Genomic DNA, 20,672 nt, shown 5'->3' on the forward strand with positions numbered 1-20,672 from the left:
TTAAATAAGACTCTACAATTTAAATGACATAAGTTTAATGATTTATATCAAATTCTAAAAACAACTCCAAATCTAAAATTATTAACAATAAAAGTTACAAGTGAGGGGCACCTGGGTGGCTCAGTGGTTGAGTGCTTGCCTTTGGCTCAGGTCCTGATCCTGGATTCCTGGGATGGAGTCCCACATCAGGCTCCCCAGAGGGAGCCTGCTTCTTCCTCTGCCTGTGTCTCTGCCTCTCTTGGTGTCTCTCATGAATAAATAAAGTCAAATAAATAAATAAATAAATAAATAAATAAATAAATAAATGTTACAAGTGGTACACCTACAGGTCAAGAATAATAGGACAATGAAAGCAAAGAACACATGTAACTTTTTTTACTCTACATAGTTGCAAATTAACTTTTAATATGCATTATTCAGTTAATTAATATCAATACATGGCAAATGTCATATTAAATTTATTTTTCCTTTTTATACTTTTGTTGTGTATATAAAATCATATTTTATAAAATACCTTGTAATAGCTACTAACTATTTTAAAATTCTATAACACTCCTACTATACTGATGTAGTTATACTTGAGTATTCTTGCATAATATATTCATTATCTCAAACTGTTCTCATTTTGACTTTTTACTTAAATCTATTACTTTTGCAGTGCTCGTATAGTCAACTCTACTAGTACTCATAATCTCTCCTCAATGCCAGGTATCAAATATATTTAAATTTCTTATATTTGCATATACTGTTCACAATCTCCACGTTTAAAAATTTTTTCCAATCACATATGTTCCTCATTTGGAAACTAGAAATAACAATAGTATCTTCTCATAGAGTTGCTGTGTGGATTAAATAAATTAAAATATGTAAAACACAGCCATATATATATGCAAGGTATCATTATTATTAGATCTCACATATACTATAAAATGTTAAGGTAAAATTTCAATAGCAACAGCAACATGATATTACACTAAGAATATTCAGTAGCAAGAAAAAAATAAAGAACATAAAAGAGCCTGCCCATGAAAGAGGAAAGCTGTAATCCTTTGCAGCAAAACAAATTTTAAAAGAAACTCTGTTGGTTTGAAGAAACTAAACTATTATTGAGGCCTGAAGATGTCTGTCTTCCTAAAGTATAGGAGTGGCAGAGTGGGATAGTAAATGTAGTTTTACTGTCCAGAAAACAGGATAACAGCACTGATGGGGTAAAAAGTTGCAATGCATGAACTCGAACATGGAGATTTACGTTTTTTTTTTTTTAAAGCACGTGACTGACTCCTGCTGCAGTGGTTCCTTGAAAGGAAACAAGGAATCATTCCTGGTCTATGAATGATGGACACCCAAATCATTTGTGACATAGAATCAAAGAGAATTCTTGAGTTTGGAATACAAAATTTTGAGAACTAAGAGAAGTGGTCTTAAGAATTCAAAGTGCCATCTCCAAAAGAGTGTGGCCTTCAGAAAGGGAGACTATTCTTTTATTTTTATTTATTTTACTTATTTTTTATTTTTTTGAGACTATACTTTTTAAAAAAGAACAGAATTATAGAACTTTCTTCCCTGAACATCATGCAGCCTGTGCAGGCAGCTTCATCAAGAGTAGAATAGTTTTATCCACAGGAAATTTGATTTTAATCCACAGGACTCTTCAATGTTCAATGAGAAGCAATGGGTACATTGCCCATACCTTTGGGAGCCCCTGGTTAAACTGATGATTAAAAAAAAAATACTAACGAAAACTACAGTATTCCTGCTACTCACGTTGACGGTTGACAAAGAAGTTTAACCTACTTGGAAAATAAAAGAGAAATGCCTAGACCTCTGATTCTGGTCAAGAAGAAGTTGGAGGAGCCAGATTCACTCTCTTATTAAGTCAACAAGAAGAGAACATCTCTCGCTCCCTCTCACTCTGGCTCTCACTTTCTCTGTCCACAGAGATACACACACACACACACAGACACACATATACATACAAATATGTACATACACATTCATGGCACTGGAGGCAACGAGGAACAGTGATTCCTGAAAAGTGGGAAAGAAATGTGGTAAGCCCAGTGATCACCCCAGTTTATTTCACTGAGAGCACTTCAAAAAATTAATAGTGTACTTAAAAATGATCCCACAAAGAAAAACTCTGGGTTAGCTCATTGGTGAATTCTACCAAACATTTAAGTAAAAACTTAGTAACAATTCTATGCAAACTTTCCCAGGGAATTTAAAATGAGAAGATAATTCCTAATTTATTAATTTTTTTATTATTTAACTATTTCATTTATTTTTGTATATTTCTTATTGGAGTTTTTTTTCTTATTGGAGTTTGATTTGCCAACATATAGCATATCACCCAGTGCTCATCCCGCCAAGTGCCCCCCTAGTGCCTGTCACCCAATCACCCCCACCCCCCACCCACCTCCCTTTCCACCCCTAGTTCGTTTCCCAGAGTTAGGAGTCTCTCATGTTCTGTCTCCCTCTCTGATATTTCCCACTCATTTTTTCTCCTTTCCCCTTTATTCCCTTTCACTATTTTTTATATTCCCCAAATGAATGAGACCATATAATGTTTGTCTTTCTCCAATTGACTTACTTCACTCAGCATCATACCCTCCAGTTCCATCCATGTCGAAGCAAATGGTGGGTATTTGTCATTTCTAATGGCTGAGGAATATTCCATTGAATACATAGACCACAGCTTCCTTATCCTTCATCTTGTGATGGACACCGAGGCTCCTTCCACAGTTTGGCTGTTGTGGACATTGATGCTGTGAACATTGGGGTGCAGGTGTCCTGCTGATTCACTGCCTCTGTATCTCTGGGGTAAATCCCCAGCAGTGAAATTGCTGGGTTGTAGGGCAGGTCTATTTTTACCTCTTTGAGGAACCTCCACACAGTTTTCCAGAGTGGCTGTACCAGTTCACATTCCCAACAAGAGTGGTTGGGAATGGTTCCCCCTTCTCCACATCCTCTCCAACATTTGTTGTTTCCTATCTTGTTGATTTTCACCATTCTCACTGGTGTGAGGTAGTATCTCATCCAGATGAACAAAACCAGGAGTTGGTTCTTTGAAAGAATTAATAAGATAGATAAACCATTAGCCAGCCTTATTGAAAAGAAAAAAGGACTCAAATTAATAAAACCATAAATTAAAGAGAAGAGATCACAACCAATAACAAGGAAATTCAAATGATTTTTAAAAAGAATTATGAGCAGCTATATGACAATAAATTAGGCAATCTAGAAGAAATGGATGCATTTCTGGAAAACCACAAAATACAAAAACTGGAACAGAAAACCTAAATAGGTCAATAACCACGGAGGAAATTGAAACAGTCATCAAAACCCTCCCAAGACACAAAAGTCCAGGGCCAGAGGGCTTCCCAGGGGAATTCTATCAAACTTTTAAAGAAGAAACAATACCTATTCAATTGAAGCTGTTCCAAAAGATAGAAAGAGATGGAATACTTCCAAATTTGTTTTATGAGGCCAGCATCACCTTAATTCCAAAACCAGACAAAGACTCCACAAAAAAAAAAATTATGGACCAATATCCCTGATGGACACAGATGTAAAAATTAACAAGATACTAGTCAATAGGATACAACAGGACATTAAGGAGATTATTCACCATGACCAAGTGGGATTTATCCCTGGGATGCAAGGCTGGTTCAACACTCATAAAACAATCAGCGTGATAGATTATATCAGGAAGAGAAAAAACAAGAACCATAGGATCCTCTCAATAGATGCAGAGAAAGAATTTGACAAAATACAGCCTCCATTCCTGATCAAAACTCTTCAGAGTGTAGAGATAGAGGGAACATTCCTCAGCATCTTCAAAGCCATCTATGAAAAGCCCACAGCAAAATCATTCTCAATGGGGAAGCACTGGGAGCCTTTCCCCTAAGATCAGGAACACGACAGGGATGTCCACTCTCACCACTGCTATTCAACATAGTACTAAAAGTCCTAGCCTCAGCAATCAGGCAACAAAAAGAAATAAAAGGCATTCAAATTGGTAAAGAAGTCAAACTTTTCTTTTTGCTAATGACATGATACTCTACATAGAAAACCCAAAAGACTCCACCCCAAGATTGCTAGAACTCACACAGCAATTCGGCAGTGTGGCAGGATACAAAATCAATGCCCAGAAATCAGTGGCATTTCTAGACAATAACAATGAGACTGTAGAAAGAGAAATTAAAGAGTCAATCGAATTTACAATTGCACCCAAAATCATAAGATACCTAGGAATAAACCTAACCAAGGAGGTAAAGGATCTATACTCTAAAAACTACAGAACACTTCTGAAAGAAATTGAGGAAGGCACAAAAAGATGGAAAAACACTCCATGCTCATGGATTGGAAGAATTAATAATGTAAAACTGTCAATGTTATGCAGGGCATCTTACACATTCAATGCAATCCCTATCAAAGATCATGGACTTTTTTCAGAGAGTTAGAACAAATTATCTTAAGGTTTGTGTGGAATCAGAAAAGCCAGGGGAATATTGAAAAGAAAACCACAGCTGGGGGCATCACAATGCTAGATTTCAGGTTGTACTACAAAGCTGTGGTCATCAAGACAGTGTGGTCCTGGCATAAAAACAGACACATAGATCAATGGAACAGAATAGAGAATCCAGAAGTGGACTGTCAACTTTATGGTCAACTAATATTCAACAAAGGAGGAAAGACTATCCACTGGAGAAAAGACAGTCTCTTCAATAAATGGTGCTGGGAAAATTGGACATCCACATGCAGAAGAATGAAACTAGACCACTCTCTTGCACCAGACACAAAGATAAACTCAAAATGGATGAAAGATCTAAATGTGAGACAAGATTCCATCAAAATCCTAGAGGAGAACACAGGCAACACCCTTTTTGAACTTGGCCACAGTAACTTCTTGCAAGATACATCCACGAAGGCAAAAGAAACAAAAGCAAGAATGAACTACTGAGACTTCATCAAGATAAGAAGCTTTTGCACAGCAAAAAATACCGTCAACAAAACTCAAAGACAACCTACAGGATGGGAGAAGATATTTGCAAAACACGTATCAGATAAAGGGCTAGTATCCAAGATCTATAAAGAACTTATTAAACTCAACAGCAAAAAACAATCCAATCATGAAATGGACAAAAGACATGAAGAGAAATCTCACAGAGGAAGACATAGACATGGCAAACACGCACATGAGGAAATGCTCTGCATCACTTGCCATCAGGGAAATACAAATCAAAACCACAATGAGATCCCACCTCACACCAGTGAGAATGGGGAAAGTTAACAAGGCAGGAAACCACAAATGTTGGAGAGGATGCGGAGAAAAGGGAACCCTCCTGCACTGTTGGTGGGAATGTGACCTGGTGCAGCCACTCTGGAAAACTGTGTGGAGGTTCCTCAAAGAGTTAAGAATAGACCTGCCCTACGACCCAGCAATTGCACTGCTGGGGATTTACCCAAAGATCCAGATGCAGTGAAACCCCGGGACACCTGCACCCCGATGTTTCTAGCAGCAATGTCCACAATAGCCACACTGTGGAAGGAGCCTTGGTGTTCATTGACAGATGATGGATAAAGAAGCTGTAGTCTATGTATTCAATGGAATATTCCTCAGCCATTAGAAATGACAAATACCCACCATTTGCTTCGACATGGATGGAACTGGAGGGTATGATGCTGAGTGAAGTAAGTCAATTGGAGAAAGACAAACATTTTATGGTCTCATTCATTTGGGGAATATAAAAAGTAGTGAAAGGGAATAAAGGGGAAAGGAGAAAAAATGAGTGGGAAATATCAGAGAGGGAGACAGAACATGAGAGACTCCTAACTCTGGGGAACGAACTGGGGGTGGGGTAAGGGGTGGAGGGCAGGGGGTGGGGGTGACTGGGTGATGGGCACTGAGGGGAGCACTTGACGGGACGAGCCCTGGGTGTTATTCTATATGTTGGCAAATTGAACAGCAATAAAAAATAAATTTATAAAAAAATAAATGGTAAAAAAATAGTAAGATGATCACAATGAGTCTTTACATCCTTCAGCACATACAGTTGCAATTGCAATTTGTGTGTGTGTGTGTGTGTGGTGAGAACTTTTAAGATCTATTCCTTTTTTTTTTTAATTGTACCTCCAATGGTGGCTTCTCTCTGTGAGTTAATCCTAAATTGCCCCAAGGGTCATAATAAGTGTGTCACTCAGGGGCACTTGGGTGGCTCAGTCCATTAAGCATCAGAGTCTTGATTTTTGGCTCAGGTCATGATCTCAGGGTGGTGAGATCAAGCCCTGTGAAGGATTCGGTAGGAGGTATCCCCTTGAGGTTCTCTCCATCTCCCTTTGTCCTGCCCCCTGCTCACACATGCCTGTGCACACATGTGCAAGCTCTCTTTCTCTAAAATAAATAAATAAATCTTTAAAAAGAAGAGTGTCACCCTGAAGTTTCTCCAGCCTTTCCAAATCTGTAGGCCTCAATTCACCTTAATATCTTCCTATTTTAAGTACCTAACCTGTTTATTTTTACTACACTGATCAAACTTCCGCTAATCCAGTATGATAATGGGAAGCTCTTGCCCTATATCATTTTGTATTCTGTACTCTGAAAAATTCTAGATAAATTCTAGAAATAATTCTTAGTTAAAAGGGGATTTAAAATGTAGGATTACAATTAATTTATGGAAATATTTGGGACAAAAATGGCATCTTCAAAATATTAAGCACATTAAGTAGAGTGTTATGTCTATGGTTTTAATGTAGCCTTTAGGCACAAAATAGTCATTAAGGTCTTTTAAAATGTTTCACTGAGGAATTTTTAATTTAACTTATTTATTTTAAAATATTTTATTTATTTATTCATGAGAGACACAGAGAGATAGAAGCAGAGACAGGCAGAGGGACAAGCAGGCTCCATGCAGGGAGCCCGATGCAGGGACTTGATCCCAGGTCTTCAGTATCAGGCCCTTGGCTGAAGGTCACGCTAAACCACTGAGCCACCCGGGTTGCCCATACAATAAGGAATTTTAAAATAATATTATTGGATGCTATTATTTATTTTATTTTTTTCTAATTGCTTAGTATTTGAACATAGGAAAGCATAGAAATCACAAGACATTATCTGACTGTAAGTTTGTGATTTTCAGGGTATATTTCATATCATGAAATATGTCTACATTAAGAAATACAGGTAAGATATAATTTGGAGTGAATTTTTGTCTTTTTTGAAACATGATGAGTGTAATTTACAACATAATTTAAAATATTCACTTATCTAACACTTTTCTCATACAGTATAAACTTTTAAACCTGTTTCTCTTGTGTCTGTCAATAGGTACGCTGTGACAATTACCGGAAAGTTTTGCTTTGTCAATGAAGAAAACTAAGTCCAAAGAAATTTCCCAAAGGATACGTACAACCAGAAAGCAAAAGTTCCTTGTTTTTGGACTATTATTACTTATTTGTTTGTTACTGTAGTCCTCATGGACAACCGCCCTGGAGCCTACACTTACGTCTCCGTAATTGTCCGCATGATTACTCCTCTCCCAGGGGAATCCATCAGAAGATGAGCAAAGCCCTAATGTTGAAATATCCTGAAGAAAGTTTTTGCAAGACTGAAAATAAGTAAGACCATCATAAGCAACCGCTGTTGATACTCCAACAAATGATGATGGACCCTGGATGACACAGAGCTGTATGGTCCCTTAATACTCATGATTATCTCATTAGCCTTAAGATGCTTAAAGCCTACTAGAATTTATGAAAGGAACTTTCCTTTATATATATTCCTTAAATGCGCTTGCCCTGCTTAAAGAGCAAGATCCCATGAATTCGTGTAGCTTTAGTAGCAAGACATCATTGCAGTGTGAGGACCGGAATGTTCATCAGTGTCTCCCTCCTTCAGGAAAAGAGCTAACTGAGTATGGCAGATTTTAATTAAACAACTACTAGAAGAAGTAAAATATTTATAATAAGGCAATAAACATGGAGGACTTGATCTGAGGAAACGACCATTTATTAAGAAAGCCCTGTAGAGCATTATATTTAATCTAAAATTAGAGGGTTTTAAATTTCATTAATTTAACATACAAATAACTTACTTATATTTAATCTACTTTCAAAGATGGATAAAGTAGTAATGAAAACTAAAGAAATTGAGGTAAATAAGGTAATAATATTTTAAAATATACTTTTAATGTCATGTAATGATTCAAGTACTCAGCTGTCAAAGGCTACAAACAATGTCTAGAGAATTCATGTAATATCTCTATTTTAGATTCTAGCAACACTCCTGTTTTATAACGAAAATTATTTAGTTACAAAAATGTTAGGGAAAGAAATTTCATATGTGATCCAAATTAGACTATATCATATGCTACTTATTGGCCTAATTCTCAGCGAAATTATGATTTAAATTTAAATTTAAATATGATTTAAATTTCTTTCACTGCTTACTAACTGAATAATAGTTTCACAAGCCTCGGAGTATCTAGTGCAAATTCTTGAACCTTCGTGACATTAAAATTGTTTTATATGCAATATTTAATTAAGATGCAATTAACTTATTCCATATTTAAGAAAATAGTTATGTCACAAGAAAAAAAGCCAGGATTGCATTGGTTTATTGATCCCTGTGCCTCTCTCAGGTTTCTGCCATGGGTGACAGGGGAACCAGCAATCGCTCAGAAGTGACTGACTTCATTCTTGTAGGCTTCAGGGTCCGCCCCGAGCTCTACATTCTCCTCTTCCTGCTCTTCCTGCTTGTGTATGCCATGATCCTGCTGGGGAATGTTGGGATGGTGGCCGTTATCCTGACTGATCCCAGGCTGAACACACCGATGTACTTCCTCCTGGGCAACCTCTCCTTCATTGACCTCTTCTACTCCTCTGTAATTGCCCCCAAGGCTATGATCAACTTCTGGTCTGAGAGCAAGTCCATCTCCTTTGCAGGCTGTGTGACCCAGCTCTTTCTCTTTGCCCTCTTCATTGTGGCTGAGGGGTTTCTCCTGGCTGCCATGGCTTATGACCGCTTCATTGCCATCTGCAACCCACTCCTCTACTCCGTCCAGATGTCAACACGCCTCTGCATCCAGTTGGTGGCTGGTTCTTATTTTTGTGGCTGCATCAGCTCGGTTCTTCAGACGAGTATGACATTTAGTATGTCCTTTTGTGCTTCCCGGGCCATTGACCACTTTTACTGTGATGACCGTCCACTTCAAAGGATTTCTTGCTCTGATCTCTACTTTCATAAGATAGTTTCCTTTCTCTTATGCAGCATTATTATTTTGCCCACCATCATTGTCATTCTCGTGTCCTATATGTATATTGTGTCCACAGTTCTAAAGATAAGATCCACTGAGGGACGTAAGAAAGCCTTCTCCACTTGCAGCTCTCACCTAGGGGTCGTGAGCGTCCTGTACGGTGCCATCATTTTTATGTATTTCATCCCTGACAGATTCCCTGAGCTGAGTAAAGTGGCTTCCTTATGTTATACGTTAGTCACTCCCATGTTGAATCCTTTGATTTACTCCCTGAGAAACAAAGATGTCAAAGAGGCTCTGAGAAAGATCCTGGGGAAAAAAATATTTTTATTTAATTCTATCTTAACAGTGATATAACTGAAAGATCTGGATATTATGACAATTTGGGAAGGCATCAATCCAAAGAATGCACCCAATGAGTTTGAAATATTCAATCTCAAAAAGTTTATTTATTGAATCCCATAGCCTTACAGCTGAAGAATACATTTGGATGATATTCGCCTGCCTGTGGATTTTGAAGTGAAATGGCTTTCTCTGTACTTCATCTTCATTGGGTAATGATCATGGTTTCTGTGCATTTCAAGTTTAGGGAAAATATATTCCAGGTTTGTTGCTGGTACCCTGAGGATGATGTTTGGTTTGTATTGTTTATCTTGAGCCAGTGACCAGTGTTATATAATATGTATATAATTGGTAGAAGTAACAAAGTCTGATACGATAAGAAGAAAGAATAAAATATCAGATTTACTGAAGAAATCTCATTGAGTCCTGTGTGAGAGAATCAGGTACTTGGCAGTGCACACAGTCCTAAGGGTGACATTCGAGTCACTCTTAATTATCTAGAGACTCAATGAATGACACACATATTTCACAGTTTTCCATGGCTTAAATAATTCCTGAAAATTCTTTTTGAAAAGAAAACTATAATGAAAATGAAACAAAAATAAGGATAATTCATTTCTATGGTTTATGTCTTAAAATTAATTCATCAAATGATATTTATTGAATTTTGATGTACATTTTGCTTTATGAAGATCCCTAGGTATAATTAATTTCTGTAGTTAAGCTCACACAATCAGATATGGAGACTATAGCTGGCTAGAGAACTAAAAATGCTACAGGGAAACCCAGTAAAAAGAGACATTTATAGAATATATGAAAAGAGTGCAGTCTTTGGAGGTGAATAGTCTTTTTTTTTCTTTTCATTTGTTTTTTATTGAAGTTCAATTTGCCAACATATAGTATAACACCCAGTGCTCATCCCATTAAGTGCTCACCTCAGTGCCTGGCACCAAGTCACCCCAACCCACTGCCCACCTCCCCTTCCACTATCCCTTGTTCATTTCCCAGAGTTAGGAGTCCCTCATGTTTGTCTCCATCTCTAATTTTTCCCACTCAGTTCCCCTCCTTTCCCTTAAAATCCCTTTCACTATTTTATATGTTCCCTGTATGAGTGAGACCATATAATGTTTTTCCTTCTCTGATTGACTTATTTCACTCAGCAATATACCCTCCAGTTCGATCCACATTGAAGCAAATGGTGGGTATTTGTCGTTTCTAATGGCTGAGGAATATTCCACTCTATACATAGACCACAGCTTATTTATGCATCATCTTTTGATGGACACCGAGGCTCCTTCCACGGTTTGGCTATTGTGGACATTGCTGCTATAAACACCTGGCAGGGGTGCAGGTGTCCTGCCATTTCACTGCATCTGTATCTTTGGGGTAAATCCCCAACAGTGCAGTTGCTGGGTCATAGGAAAGTTCTATTTTTAACTCTTTGAGGAACCTCCACACAGTTTTCCAGAGTGGCTGCACCAGTTCACATTCCCACCAACAGTGCAGGAGGCTTCCCCTTTCTCCACATCCTCTCCAACATTTGTTGTTTCCTGCCTTGTTAATTTTCCCCATTCTCACTGGTGTGAGGTGGAATATCATTGTGGTTTTGATTTGTATTTCCCTGATGGCCAGTGATGCAGAGCATTGTCTCATGTGCTTGTTGGCCATGTCTATGTCTTCCTCTGTGAGATTTCTGTTCATGTCTTTTGCCCATTTCACGATTGGATGGTTTGTTTCTTTGCTGTTGAGTTTAATAAGTTCTTTATAGATCTTGGATACTAGCCCTTGATCTGATGTGTCATTTGCAAATATCTTCTCCCATCCTGTAGGTTGTCTTTTAGTGTTGTGGTCTGTTTCATTCTCTGTGCAAAAGTTTCTCATCTTGATGAAGTCCCAATAGTTCATTTTTGCTTTTGTTTCTTTTGCCTTCATGGATGTATCTTGTAAGAAGTTACTGTGGCCATGTTCAAAAAGCGTGTTGCCTGTGTTCTCCTCTAGGATTTTGATGGATTCTCATCTCACAGTTATATCTGTCATCCATTATGAGTTTATCTTTGTGTATGGTGAAAGAGAATGGTCTAGTTTCATTCTTCTGCATGTGGATGTCCAATTTTCCCAGCACCATTTATTGAAGAGACTGTCTTTCTTCCAGTGGCTAGTCTTTCCTGCTTTGTCGAATATTAGTTGACCATAGAGTTGAAGGTCTACTTCTGGGTTCTCTATTCTGTTCCATTGATCTATGTGTCTGTTTTTGTGCCAGCACCACACTGTCTTGATGACCACAACTTTGTAGTACAACCTGAAATCTGGCATTGTGGTGCCTCCAGCTCTGGTTTTCTTTCTTTCTTTCTTTCTTTCTTTCTTTCTTTCTTTCTTTCTTTCTTTCTTTCTTTCTTTCCTTTCTTTCTTTTCTTTCTTTCTTTCTTTCTTTCTTTCTTTCTTTCTTTCTTCTTTCTTTCTTTTTCTTTCTTTCTTTCTTTCTTTCTTTCTTTTTCTTTCTTTCTTTCTTTCTTTCTTTCTTTCTTTCTTTCTTTCTTTCTTCTCTTTCTTTCTTTCTTTCTTTCTTTCTTTCTTTCTTTCTTTCTTCTTTTTGAGATTCTATTTGTTTATTCATGAGAGACACACACAGAGGCAGAGACACAGGCAGTGCGAGAAGCAGGCTCCTCGCAGGGAGCCCGACGTGGGACTTGATCCTGGATCTCCAAGATCACGCCCTGGGGTGAAGGCAGCCCTAAACCTCTGAGCCACCCGAGCTGCCGATGGTTTTCTTTTTCAATATTCCCCTGGCTATTCAGGTTTTTTTCTGATTCCACACAAATCTTAAGATGATTTGTTCAACTCTCTGAAATAAGTCCACGGTATTTTGATAGGGACTGCATTGAACGTATAAATTGCCCTGGGTACCATTGATATTTTCACAATATTAATTCTTCCAATCCATGAGCATGGAATATTTTTTCCACTCTTTGTGTCTTTATCAATTTCTTTCAGAAGTGTTCCGTAGTTTTTAGGGTATAGATCCTTTACCTCTTTGGTTATGTTTATTCCTAGGTATCTCATGCTTTTGGGTACAATTGTCAATGGGATTGACTCCTTAATTTCTCTTTCTGCAGTCTCATTGTTAGTGTCTAGAAATGCCACTGATTTCTGGGCATTGATTTTATATCCTGCCGCACTGCCGAATTGCTGTATGAGTTCTAGCAGTCTTGGGGTGGAGTCTTCTGGGTTTGAATGCCTTTTATTTCTTTTTGTTGCCTGATTGCTGAGGCTAGGACTTCTAGTCCTATGTTGAATAGCAGTGGTGAGAGTGGACATCCCTGTCGCATTCCTGATCTTAGGAGAAAGGGTCCCAGTGTTTCCCCATTGAGAATGAGATTTGTGTGGGCTTTTCTAAATGGCTTTTGAGGTGCTGAGGAATGTTCCCTTTCTCTCTACAGTCTGAAGGGTTTTGATCAGGAATGGATGCTGTGTTTTGTCACATGCTTTCTCTGCATCTATTGAGAGGATCCTGTGGTTCTTGTTTTTTCTCTTGTTAATGTGATCTATCACGTTGATTATTTTATGAGGGTTGAACCAGCCTTGCATCCAGGGATGAATCCCACTTGGTCATGGTGAATAATCTTCTTAATGTATTGCTGGATCCTATTGGTTAGTATCTTTTGAGAATTTTTGCATCTGTGTTCATCAGGGATATTGGTCTATAATTCTTTTTAGTGGGATCATTGTCTGGTTTTGGAATCAAGGTGATGCTGCCTCATAAAGCAAGTTTGGAAGCATTCCATCCCTTTCTATCCTTCAAAACAGCTTTAGTAGAATGGATATTTCTTCTTTAAAAGTTTGATAGAATTCCCCTGAGAAGCCACCTGGTCCTGAACTTTTGTGTTGAGATGAATGATCCTGATGATCAGGAAAATATTCTGTACATTTTTAAAGATAGGTAAATTTAGCAAGATGACATAGACAAGTTACTGTGCGCTGTATGGTGAAGTACATGACGTTTGATAAGTTATTTGTAATGCACAAGACAAGGAATTAGTGATCAGCCTTTAAAGGAAATTCATGGGAATCATGCCGACCTCTATGTCAAGCCAAGGAAGACCTTTATTCTGGAGACAAGAGGTACGGTATTCATTGGGGGTTTTTAAGAAAGACAGTATTCTGTTCCACTTGGCGTTTCACAAAAATCATACCGACAGCTTTATGAAAGATAAATATTCACAAGGAGGAAATAGTAGTCTTAGAAAGTGTGTGATCATCCAAGTAAGAGGTTATGATGGCTTTATCAAAGACTGTCTTCTTATAAACAGTGAAGACAGACTATCTTTAGAATGGCAGGTAAAGTTAGCTAAATACTGACAGATGATTGATAAAATGAGAATAAGATAGAAGTGAATAATGACTTTAGTTTTGAGCATCTCTGCTGGAGAAATGCCACCTCATAAAACAAGGAAGAAAATATGAGTAATAAGAGTTCATTGTTAACTTAAGAGTTTAAAAAATGAGCCCAGATGTCAAACTGAACTTTCATATTCTATGTTTGCCAATGTAGCTTTGGGCAAATTACATAGTATCTCTGCATTGTAATGTCCTCCTGTTAAATAGGGTGCATAACAGTATCTAAATCTCAGAGTTACTTGAATGATTAAATTACATAAATTTCATACAAAGTTGTTAAATCTATATATTTATTGGCTTCCAGGTTTGTTATTTCTTCATGCCTTTAATACTATTCATTTTAAGTCTTAAAGAGGAAAACAGTGACTTTCTCTGACTCTTTCCCTTCAGTCTCAGCTATGAAGCATTCCCAAGCCTCCAAGAGTACCTATGTTTTCATTTCCATAGAGCTTGAGTTACCTTACTTTGCTATTTCAGTCTTTTTTTCTTTTTTGCTGAAAACTACTAAAAAATATTCAAAACAAAAAGAAGAGGGCCCCCAATTAATGCACATCATCAAATGTGGTATCAGTTCATCTCTACTCATGTCTTTCTCTAAGAATACTCTCTTATAATTCAACAAATTATACCTCTTTCACCCACATTTTTTAAAGCATAGATTACTGGGGGAAACAGGGGACTCACTAAGTAGGAAAACTTCAGGAGAATTTTTATGTAAATGCTAACTATGCTAAGGTTGTATCTTGTCTCTCTCCTCAGATCAAGCAGAAAGGTTTTAGGTTGAAAGAAGCATATTTTACAAACACTCCCACATGAGTAAAATGCAGAACCCTTCTTGAGTCCTATAATGGAATGAGCCTGCAACGAAAGAAGCCCCTCATCCTTTAAATCATCATCCACTGAATATTAGTAATCCTTTATCAAACTGAAGAAAAAGACCCTCACAATAGTGTTGACTGTTAGGATAACAATGTGTCTGTATATGTACCACGTACCCCACCTCCCAACAACCACCATCAGACACACATATACATGTAAATAAAAACATAATCATGGTCTCCATCTCTCTGTATCTGTCTCTCTCTCACGACACACACACAGACACACAAACACACACATGCACGCACACCCCAGGATACCTTTGAGAAGAACATCAAGAATGATCACTGGTTATTTCACTCCCCAGGGCAATACATGTCCAGGTGACATCCAGCTGACTCAGAAAAGCATTGTCAGGCTAAGGTAGAAGCGAACAGACCTCACCATGAGAAGATATGCACAGTAATTTTTCAGTGTTGACCTTTTTCCCTTATTTTATTGATGTCAAGTAATTTTTGTCATTGCTACAAGAGTTACATTCAGGTTATTCTGTTCTCACTCCTGTTTGGAATTCTTTCTTCTCATTTTACTTTTAGATTCCAGTAAGATTCATGTGCTGTTCAGTAGTGCTGAAAACTTTGATTTGATGGAAAAAATAATAAATAGCCTGTTAATATAGATTAACAGAAAATATATGCATAAATGCATACATACACAATAATGTATATATAGGTAATTCTCTAAATATGATCTATACATCATAAGGCTGCTCATAAAATAATCAAAGTTGTAAGGGAAGTCATGTAAAAAGTCATTTTATTACTGTATAGCTAATATTTTGATTTGGGAATTGCTAGGCTTTTGAAGAACATCATTGTTAGTACCTAAAAAACACCCTTTCTCTAAAATATTATGCACATAAGGAACTTCCTCAAGTTCATCTAATGACTTCTCAAAAAATGTATAATTATAGCTAGCTGTAGGGTCAATAACTAGAAAGTTTTCTTAATTTAAATGATAATGTTAATGGTGGTAAATCATTGTTCAACTGCTACGCTAACAATTATGTTAAAAGGTTTTAGCCAATTTTATGCATTGAGATTTTTGTAATATAGTTAATATCTTCTATTGCTTTGAATAGATTACTGTGTTTTAGGCCCAAATTAAATCTCCTGTCAAATAAATGAAAGAAGAAAGAAAAAAGAAAGAAGAAAGAAATAAAGAAAGAAAGAAAGAAAGAAAGAAAGAAAGAAAGAAAGAAAGAAGAAAGAAGAAAGAAAGAAAGAAAGAAAAAGAAAGAAAGAAAGAAAGAAAGAAAAAAAAAAAAAAAAAAAAAAAAAAGAAAGAAGAAAGAAAGAAAGAAAGAAAGAAAGAAAGAAAGAAAGAAAGACATTTCTGCACCATCACTGTAAAATGAAGTCATTGGTTCCTAAAAACAAACAGAAAACAAAACAAAAAACAAGTCTGGCCATTATTTTTTTCTCACATATTTTATTGAGAGATGATTGTGTGAAATGAACTCTGTTTATTCACAGTGTACAATTCTGTGAGTCTCAAAAGTTTATAAACTTTTCATCAATGAAACCATCACCACAATAAGATACAGAACACTTCCAACACTTCTGAAAGATTTATCATGCCTCTGGTTAGTCCAGGCCTCCGTCCAACTCCATTTCCCCATCATCAGTGATCTGATTTGTTTTGCATATCCCCCTATATAATCTGCATACAGTATGTGCTCTTTTTGGTAGGTTTCTTTATTGTATTTGAATTGTATTGAATTAGACATTTATTTATTTTGTTATCTCTTTAAGTAATTCATTCTTTTTATTGCTCAGTCATATTCCATTTTCCATTATACACATATGGCCAAATTTTGTTTGTGCATTCTTAAACCGATGGGCAATTGAGGTGTTTTCCCCCTTTTAAATATTGTGAATAAAGCCAATGGGAACATTCAAATGCATGTTTTTGAACCAGGGCTACTCCCTCCCTCTCTTGTCCCAGCTCAGCATGACGGGAAGCACATAGGCAAATGCAGACGAGAACCTAGGGGATCCTCTTCCTCTAGATCCCAATCATGGGCTACCATATCCCCTTGAGAGTGGCAGGCTGAAAACATTTCTTCTTTCCATGAGAGCTCCATGTTGCAGAAGCTCTATTTAAGGCAAGAGTGGTTATAATGTCTGGAGATCTTGCCCTCTACCCAAGGACCGTTCATAAGGTAGAAGCTCTAGCTTAGACATGATAGGTCAAGAATAATGGATCCCCACTTTCAGTTACCCCAGTCCAAAATATAGAGTTTTTTTGCCAAGAGAGACGAGCTTAGAAGACTATAGGCTACTGACGTCACCCAGTAACCTGCTCATAAAGTCAGGGTGTCACTCAGAGAACTGGGCCACTGCTCCTGTTCAAGAACAGTGGAACACAGGCTTTACGTAGAGTGAAAGGCAGGCCATAATAATAGAGGGCTCCAAAGCTGTCCTCAAGTGAACTGACTTTATTTGGAATGAAGTTTGGGAAGTTCAAGTATAAGCATAAGGGACTCTCAAGCTTAACACACATTTGGTGATAAGCAGTTAGAGAGGCCAGAAACTCCATGAGAATAAAAAGCTAACTATAGACCAACTAGAAGTCTACCAGAGAGAACCAGGGACGGAAGGAGACAGTGAAGGAAGGCCTCCAAGTGTTGGAGCAAACCTCAGACTGGCCTGAAAGAGTCTTCTTGCTGGGCCCCTGGATGGCTCAGTGGTTGAGTATTTGCCTTTGGCTCAGGTTGTGATCCATGGGTCTCGGGATCGAGTCCTCATGGGGCTCCCTGCAGGGAGCTTACTTCTCCCTTTGCCTGTGTCTCTGCCTCTCTCTCTGTGTCTCTCATGAATAAATAAAATCTTTAGAAAAAAAATACACTATCCTTGCAGAGGAGACCAAAAAAGTCGATCAGACTGTTGAGAAATATATGTCCCACAACATCTTCAAAGTGATAGAACAAAAGAAGAATTAATGGAACCTCCCTACTGGATGAAAAATCTACAGAGGCACACCCAATAAAACGATCAGCGGAAGACGCAGCCAAAGCCAGCCTGATAAAGCCACTGTCATCTATGAGTATGCACAAGCCGAAGGCTGTACCTCTGAGAAGTCACATGAAAGGCTTCTCAGAACAAACAGAATCCAATAAAATAGCCAAGAAAAATAAACAGGGCGGGGTGTGGGGGTGACTGGGTGGCGGGCACTGAGGGTGGCACTTGACGGGATGAGCACTGGGGGTTATTCTGTATGTTGACAAATTGAACACCAATAAAAAATAAACTTATTAAAAACAACAACAACAAATATATAGAAATTATTTCAAACATATATTCTGCTGTTAAAAATACAATAACTTAAAATGTTAGATAGTGACAACCACACAGTATATACCCTTTCTGGACTGGCTTCTTTCCAGAGTATGTGCACTTATGATTCCTTCATGTCCTTCCACAGCTTAATAGCCCATTATCAACATCTCTCACCGGCTCGGCATATTTATTACAATTGATTAACCTACATTGATTTATTTAATCATCCAAAAATCCGTAGTCTGCTTTAGGATACATTCTTAATACTATATATTCTATGGGTTTAAGTAAAACATGATGACATGTATCTATGATTTTGATACCATGTGGAGTATTTTCACTGCCCTAAACACTCTCTGCTCCATCTTTTCATCCTCTCTTTTATACCACGAGCCCTGGCAATGGCCAATCTTTCTTCTGTCACCAGAATGTCATGTAGTGGGAATCATGCATAGGTGGCCTTTTCAGGTGGGCTTCTTGCACTTAGTAGTATCCAATAAAACTTCTTCATTGTCTCTTCACAGCTGTTAGCTCATTTCTTTTTTAATATTGAATAATGTTCCATTCTCTGGATGTACCATACTTTATTTATTCATTCACGTACTGAAGAAAATATTGATTCTTTTCTAATTTTGGCAATTCTGAATAAAACTGCTATAGGTTTTTGTGTGGACATAAATTTTCAACTCTGTGGAATAAATAAAAAGCAGCATAATTTCTGCACTGCAGGTCAGTTAGAGCATCTTGGTTCTGTAAGAAATTGCCAAATTGCCTTTCAAAGTACTTGTAATATTTTGTCTTTCCACCAGAAACGTACAGAGTTCTTGTCACTCCACATGCTCACTAGTGTTTGATGTTGTCAGCGTTCTGGATTTGGGTGACTTTGATAGGACTGCTGTGTATTTTGTTCTAATTTGTATTCTCTGATGGCATATGTTGTGGAACATCTCTTCATATATTTATTTGTCATCTGTACATCTTCTTTGGTGAGGTATCTGTGGACCAATCATATTGTTGTTATTGTTGCTGTTTATAGTTGAATATTAAGAATGCTTCTCATATTTTGGATATCCTTTATCGGATATGTCTTTTTGCAAATATGTTCCCCCAACCTATTTCATTTCTTCAAAGTTATTTTTTTGATAACGTCTTTCGTAGGGCAGAAATTTTTTTTTTTCATTTTAGTGAAGTCCAGCTAATCAATTTAGCCATGGATCATGACTTGGTGTTGTATCTAAAAAGGCATCACCATACCCAACATCATCTAAGTCACCCTTATGTTATCTTCTAGGAAAAGTTATAGTTTTCTATTTTACATTTAGGTCTATCATCCATTTGAGTTAATTTTTGTGAATAGTGTTAGGTTTATATCTACATTCACATTTTTGCATGGATGTCCAGGTGTTCCAGCACTCTTTGTTAAAAAGTCTGTTTTTTACCGACTTATTATTTTTGTTCCTTTGTCAAAGAACAGTTGACTCTATTAATTTCACTCCATTTCTAGTCTCTCTATTCTATTCCACTGATCTTTTTTTATTTTTATTTTTTATTTTTTTATTGGTGTTCAATTTGCCAACATATAGAATAACACCCAGTGCTCATCCCATCAAGTGCTCTCCTCAATGCCCATCACCCAGTCACCCCACCCCCCGCCCACCTCCCTTTCTACCACCCCTTGTTCGTTTCCCACAGTTAGGAGTCTTAAGCAGTATGTATGAGTCTAGGGGGACATCGCCTACAAGAACGACCGATTCTCTGAGCTAAAGCAGGGTCTTTCCATTGCGCCCCTTGTTAAGATACTTCCTAATTCCCTTATGTGAAAAGCTAATTGAAAGCTGCATTCAGAGAATGCTTCTTTCTCAGACTTAAGTACAGCTCACTTCTAGTGCTCCTGCACCTCCTACTCTCGAGATAGAATCAGGCTTCTTTTTATTTTCTTGTTTGTTTGTTTTATACATTTTTTAAAGATTTGTTTTTATATTCATGAGAGACACAGAGAGAGAGATAGGCAGAGACTTATGCAGAGGGAGAAGCAGGTTTTTCACAAGAACAGGATGTGGGACTCAATCCCAGATCCCTGGATCACAACCTGAGCTGAAATTAGCCACCCAACCGCTGAGCCACCCAGACATCCCCAGGCTTCTTTTTCTTAGAGGCAAGTTGAAAGTTGCCTTCAAGGAACCCTTGTTCCTTGAAGTTATGTATAGTGCATTCCCATTGGCCACCACACCAACTCTTGACATAGATTCTAACTCTCTTATGTTAGAAGCTTGTCAGAAACTGCATGCAATGAAAGAAACAGTCAACAAAACTAAGAGACAACCTACAGATTGGGAAAAGATATTTGCAAATGATGTATCAAATAAAGGGCTAGTTCCCAAGATCTATAAAGAACTTATTAAACTCAACAGCAAAGAAACAAACAATCCAATCATGAAAAGGGCAAAAGACATGAAGAGAAATCTCACAGAGGAAGACCTAGACATGGCCAACATGCACATGAGGAAATGCTCTGCATCAC

General features: G+C 37.6%; 2 protein-coding genes across 2 annotated transcripts in view; one reads left to right on the plus strand and one right to left on the minus strand.

The window, feature by feature from the left end:
• LOC112667130 (olfactory receptor 6C4-like) overlaps positions 1 to 20,672 on the minus strand; it is a 158,681-nt gene that overhangs the window by 73,250 nt on the left and 64,759 nt on the right. The gene's annotated exons all lie outside the window — the stretch shown is intronic.
• Positions 8,634 to 9,611, plus strand: LOC112667262 (olfactory receptor 9K2-like). Its single transcript, XM_025458866.1, has one exon. The coding sequence runs from the start codon at positions 8,649 to 8,651 to the stop codon at positions 9,609 to 9,611; it is 963 nt and encodes a 320-aa protein (XP_025314651.1). The 5' UTR covers positions 8,634 to 8,648.

Source organism: Canis lupus, chromosome 27, assembly GCF_003254725.2.
Source record: "Canis lupus dingo isolate Sandy chromosome 27, ASM325472v2, whole genome shotgun sequence".
NCBI classification, from domain to species: Eukaryota; Metazoa; Chordata; class Mammalia; order Carnivora; family Canidae; genus Canis; species Canis lupus.

Coding starts and splice junctions, on each gene's coding strand:
- LOC112667262 (XM_025458866.1), top strand. CDS start 8,649: ATGGGTGACAGGGGAACCAGCAATCGCTCAGAAGTGACTGACTTCATT.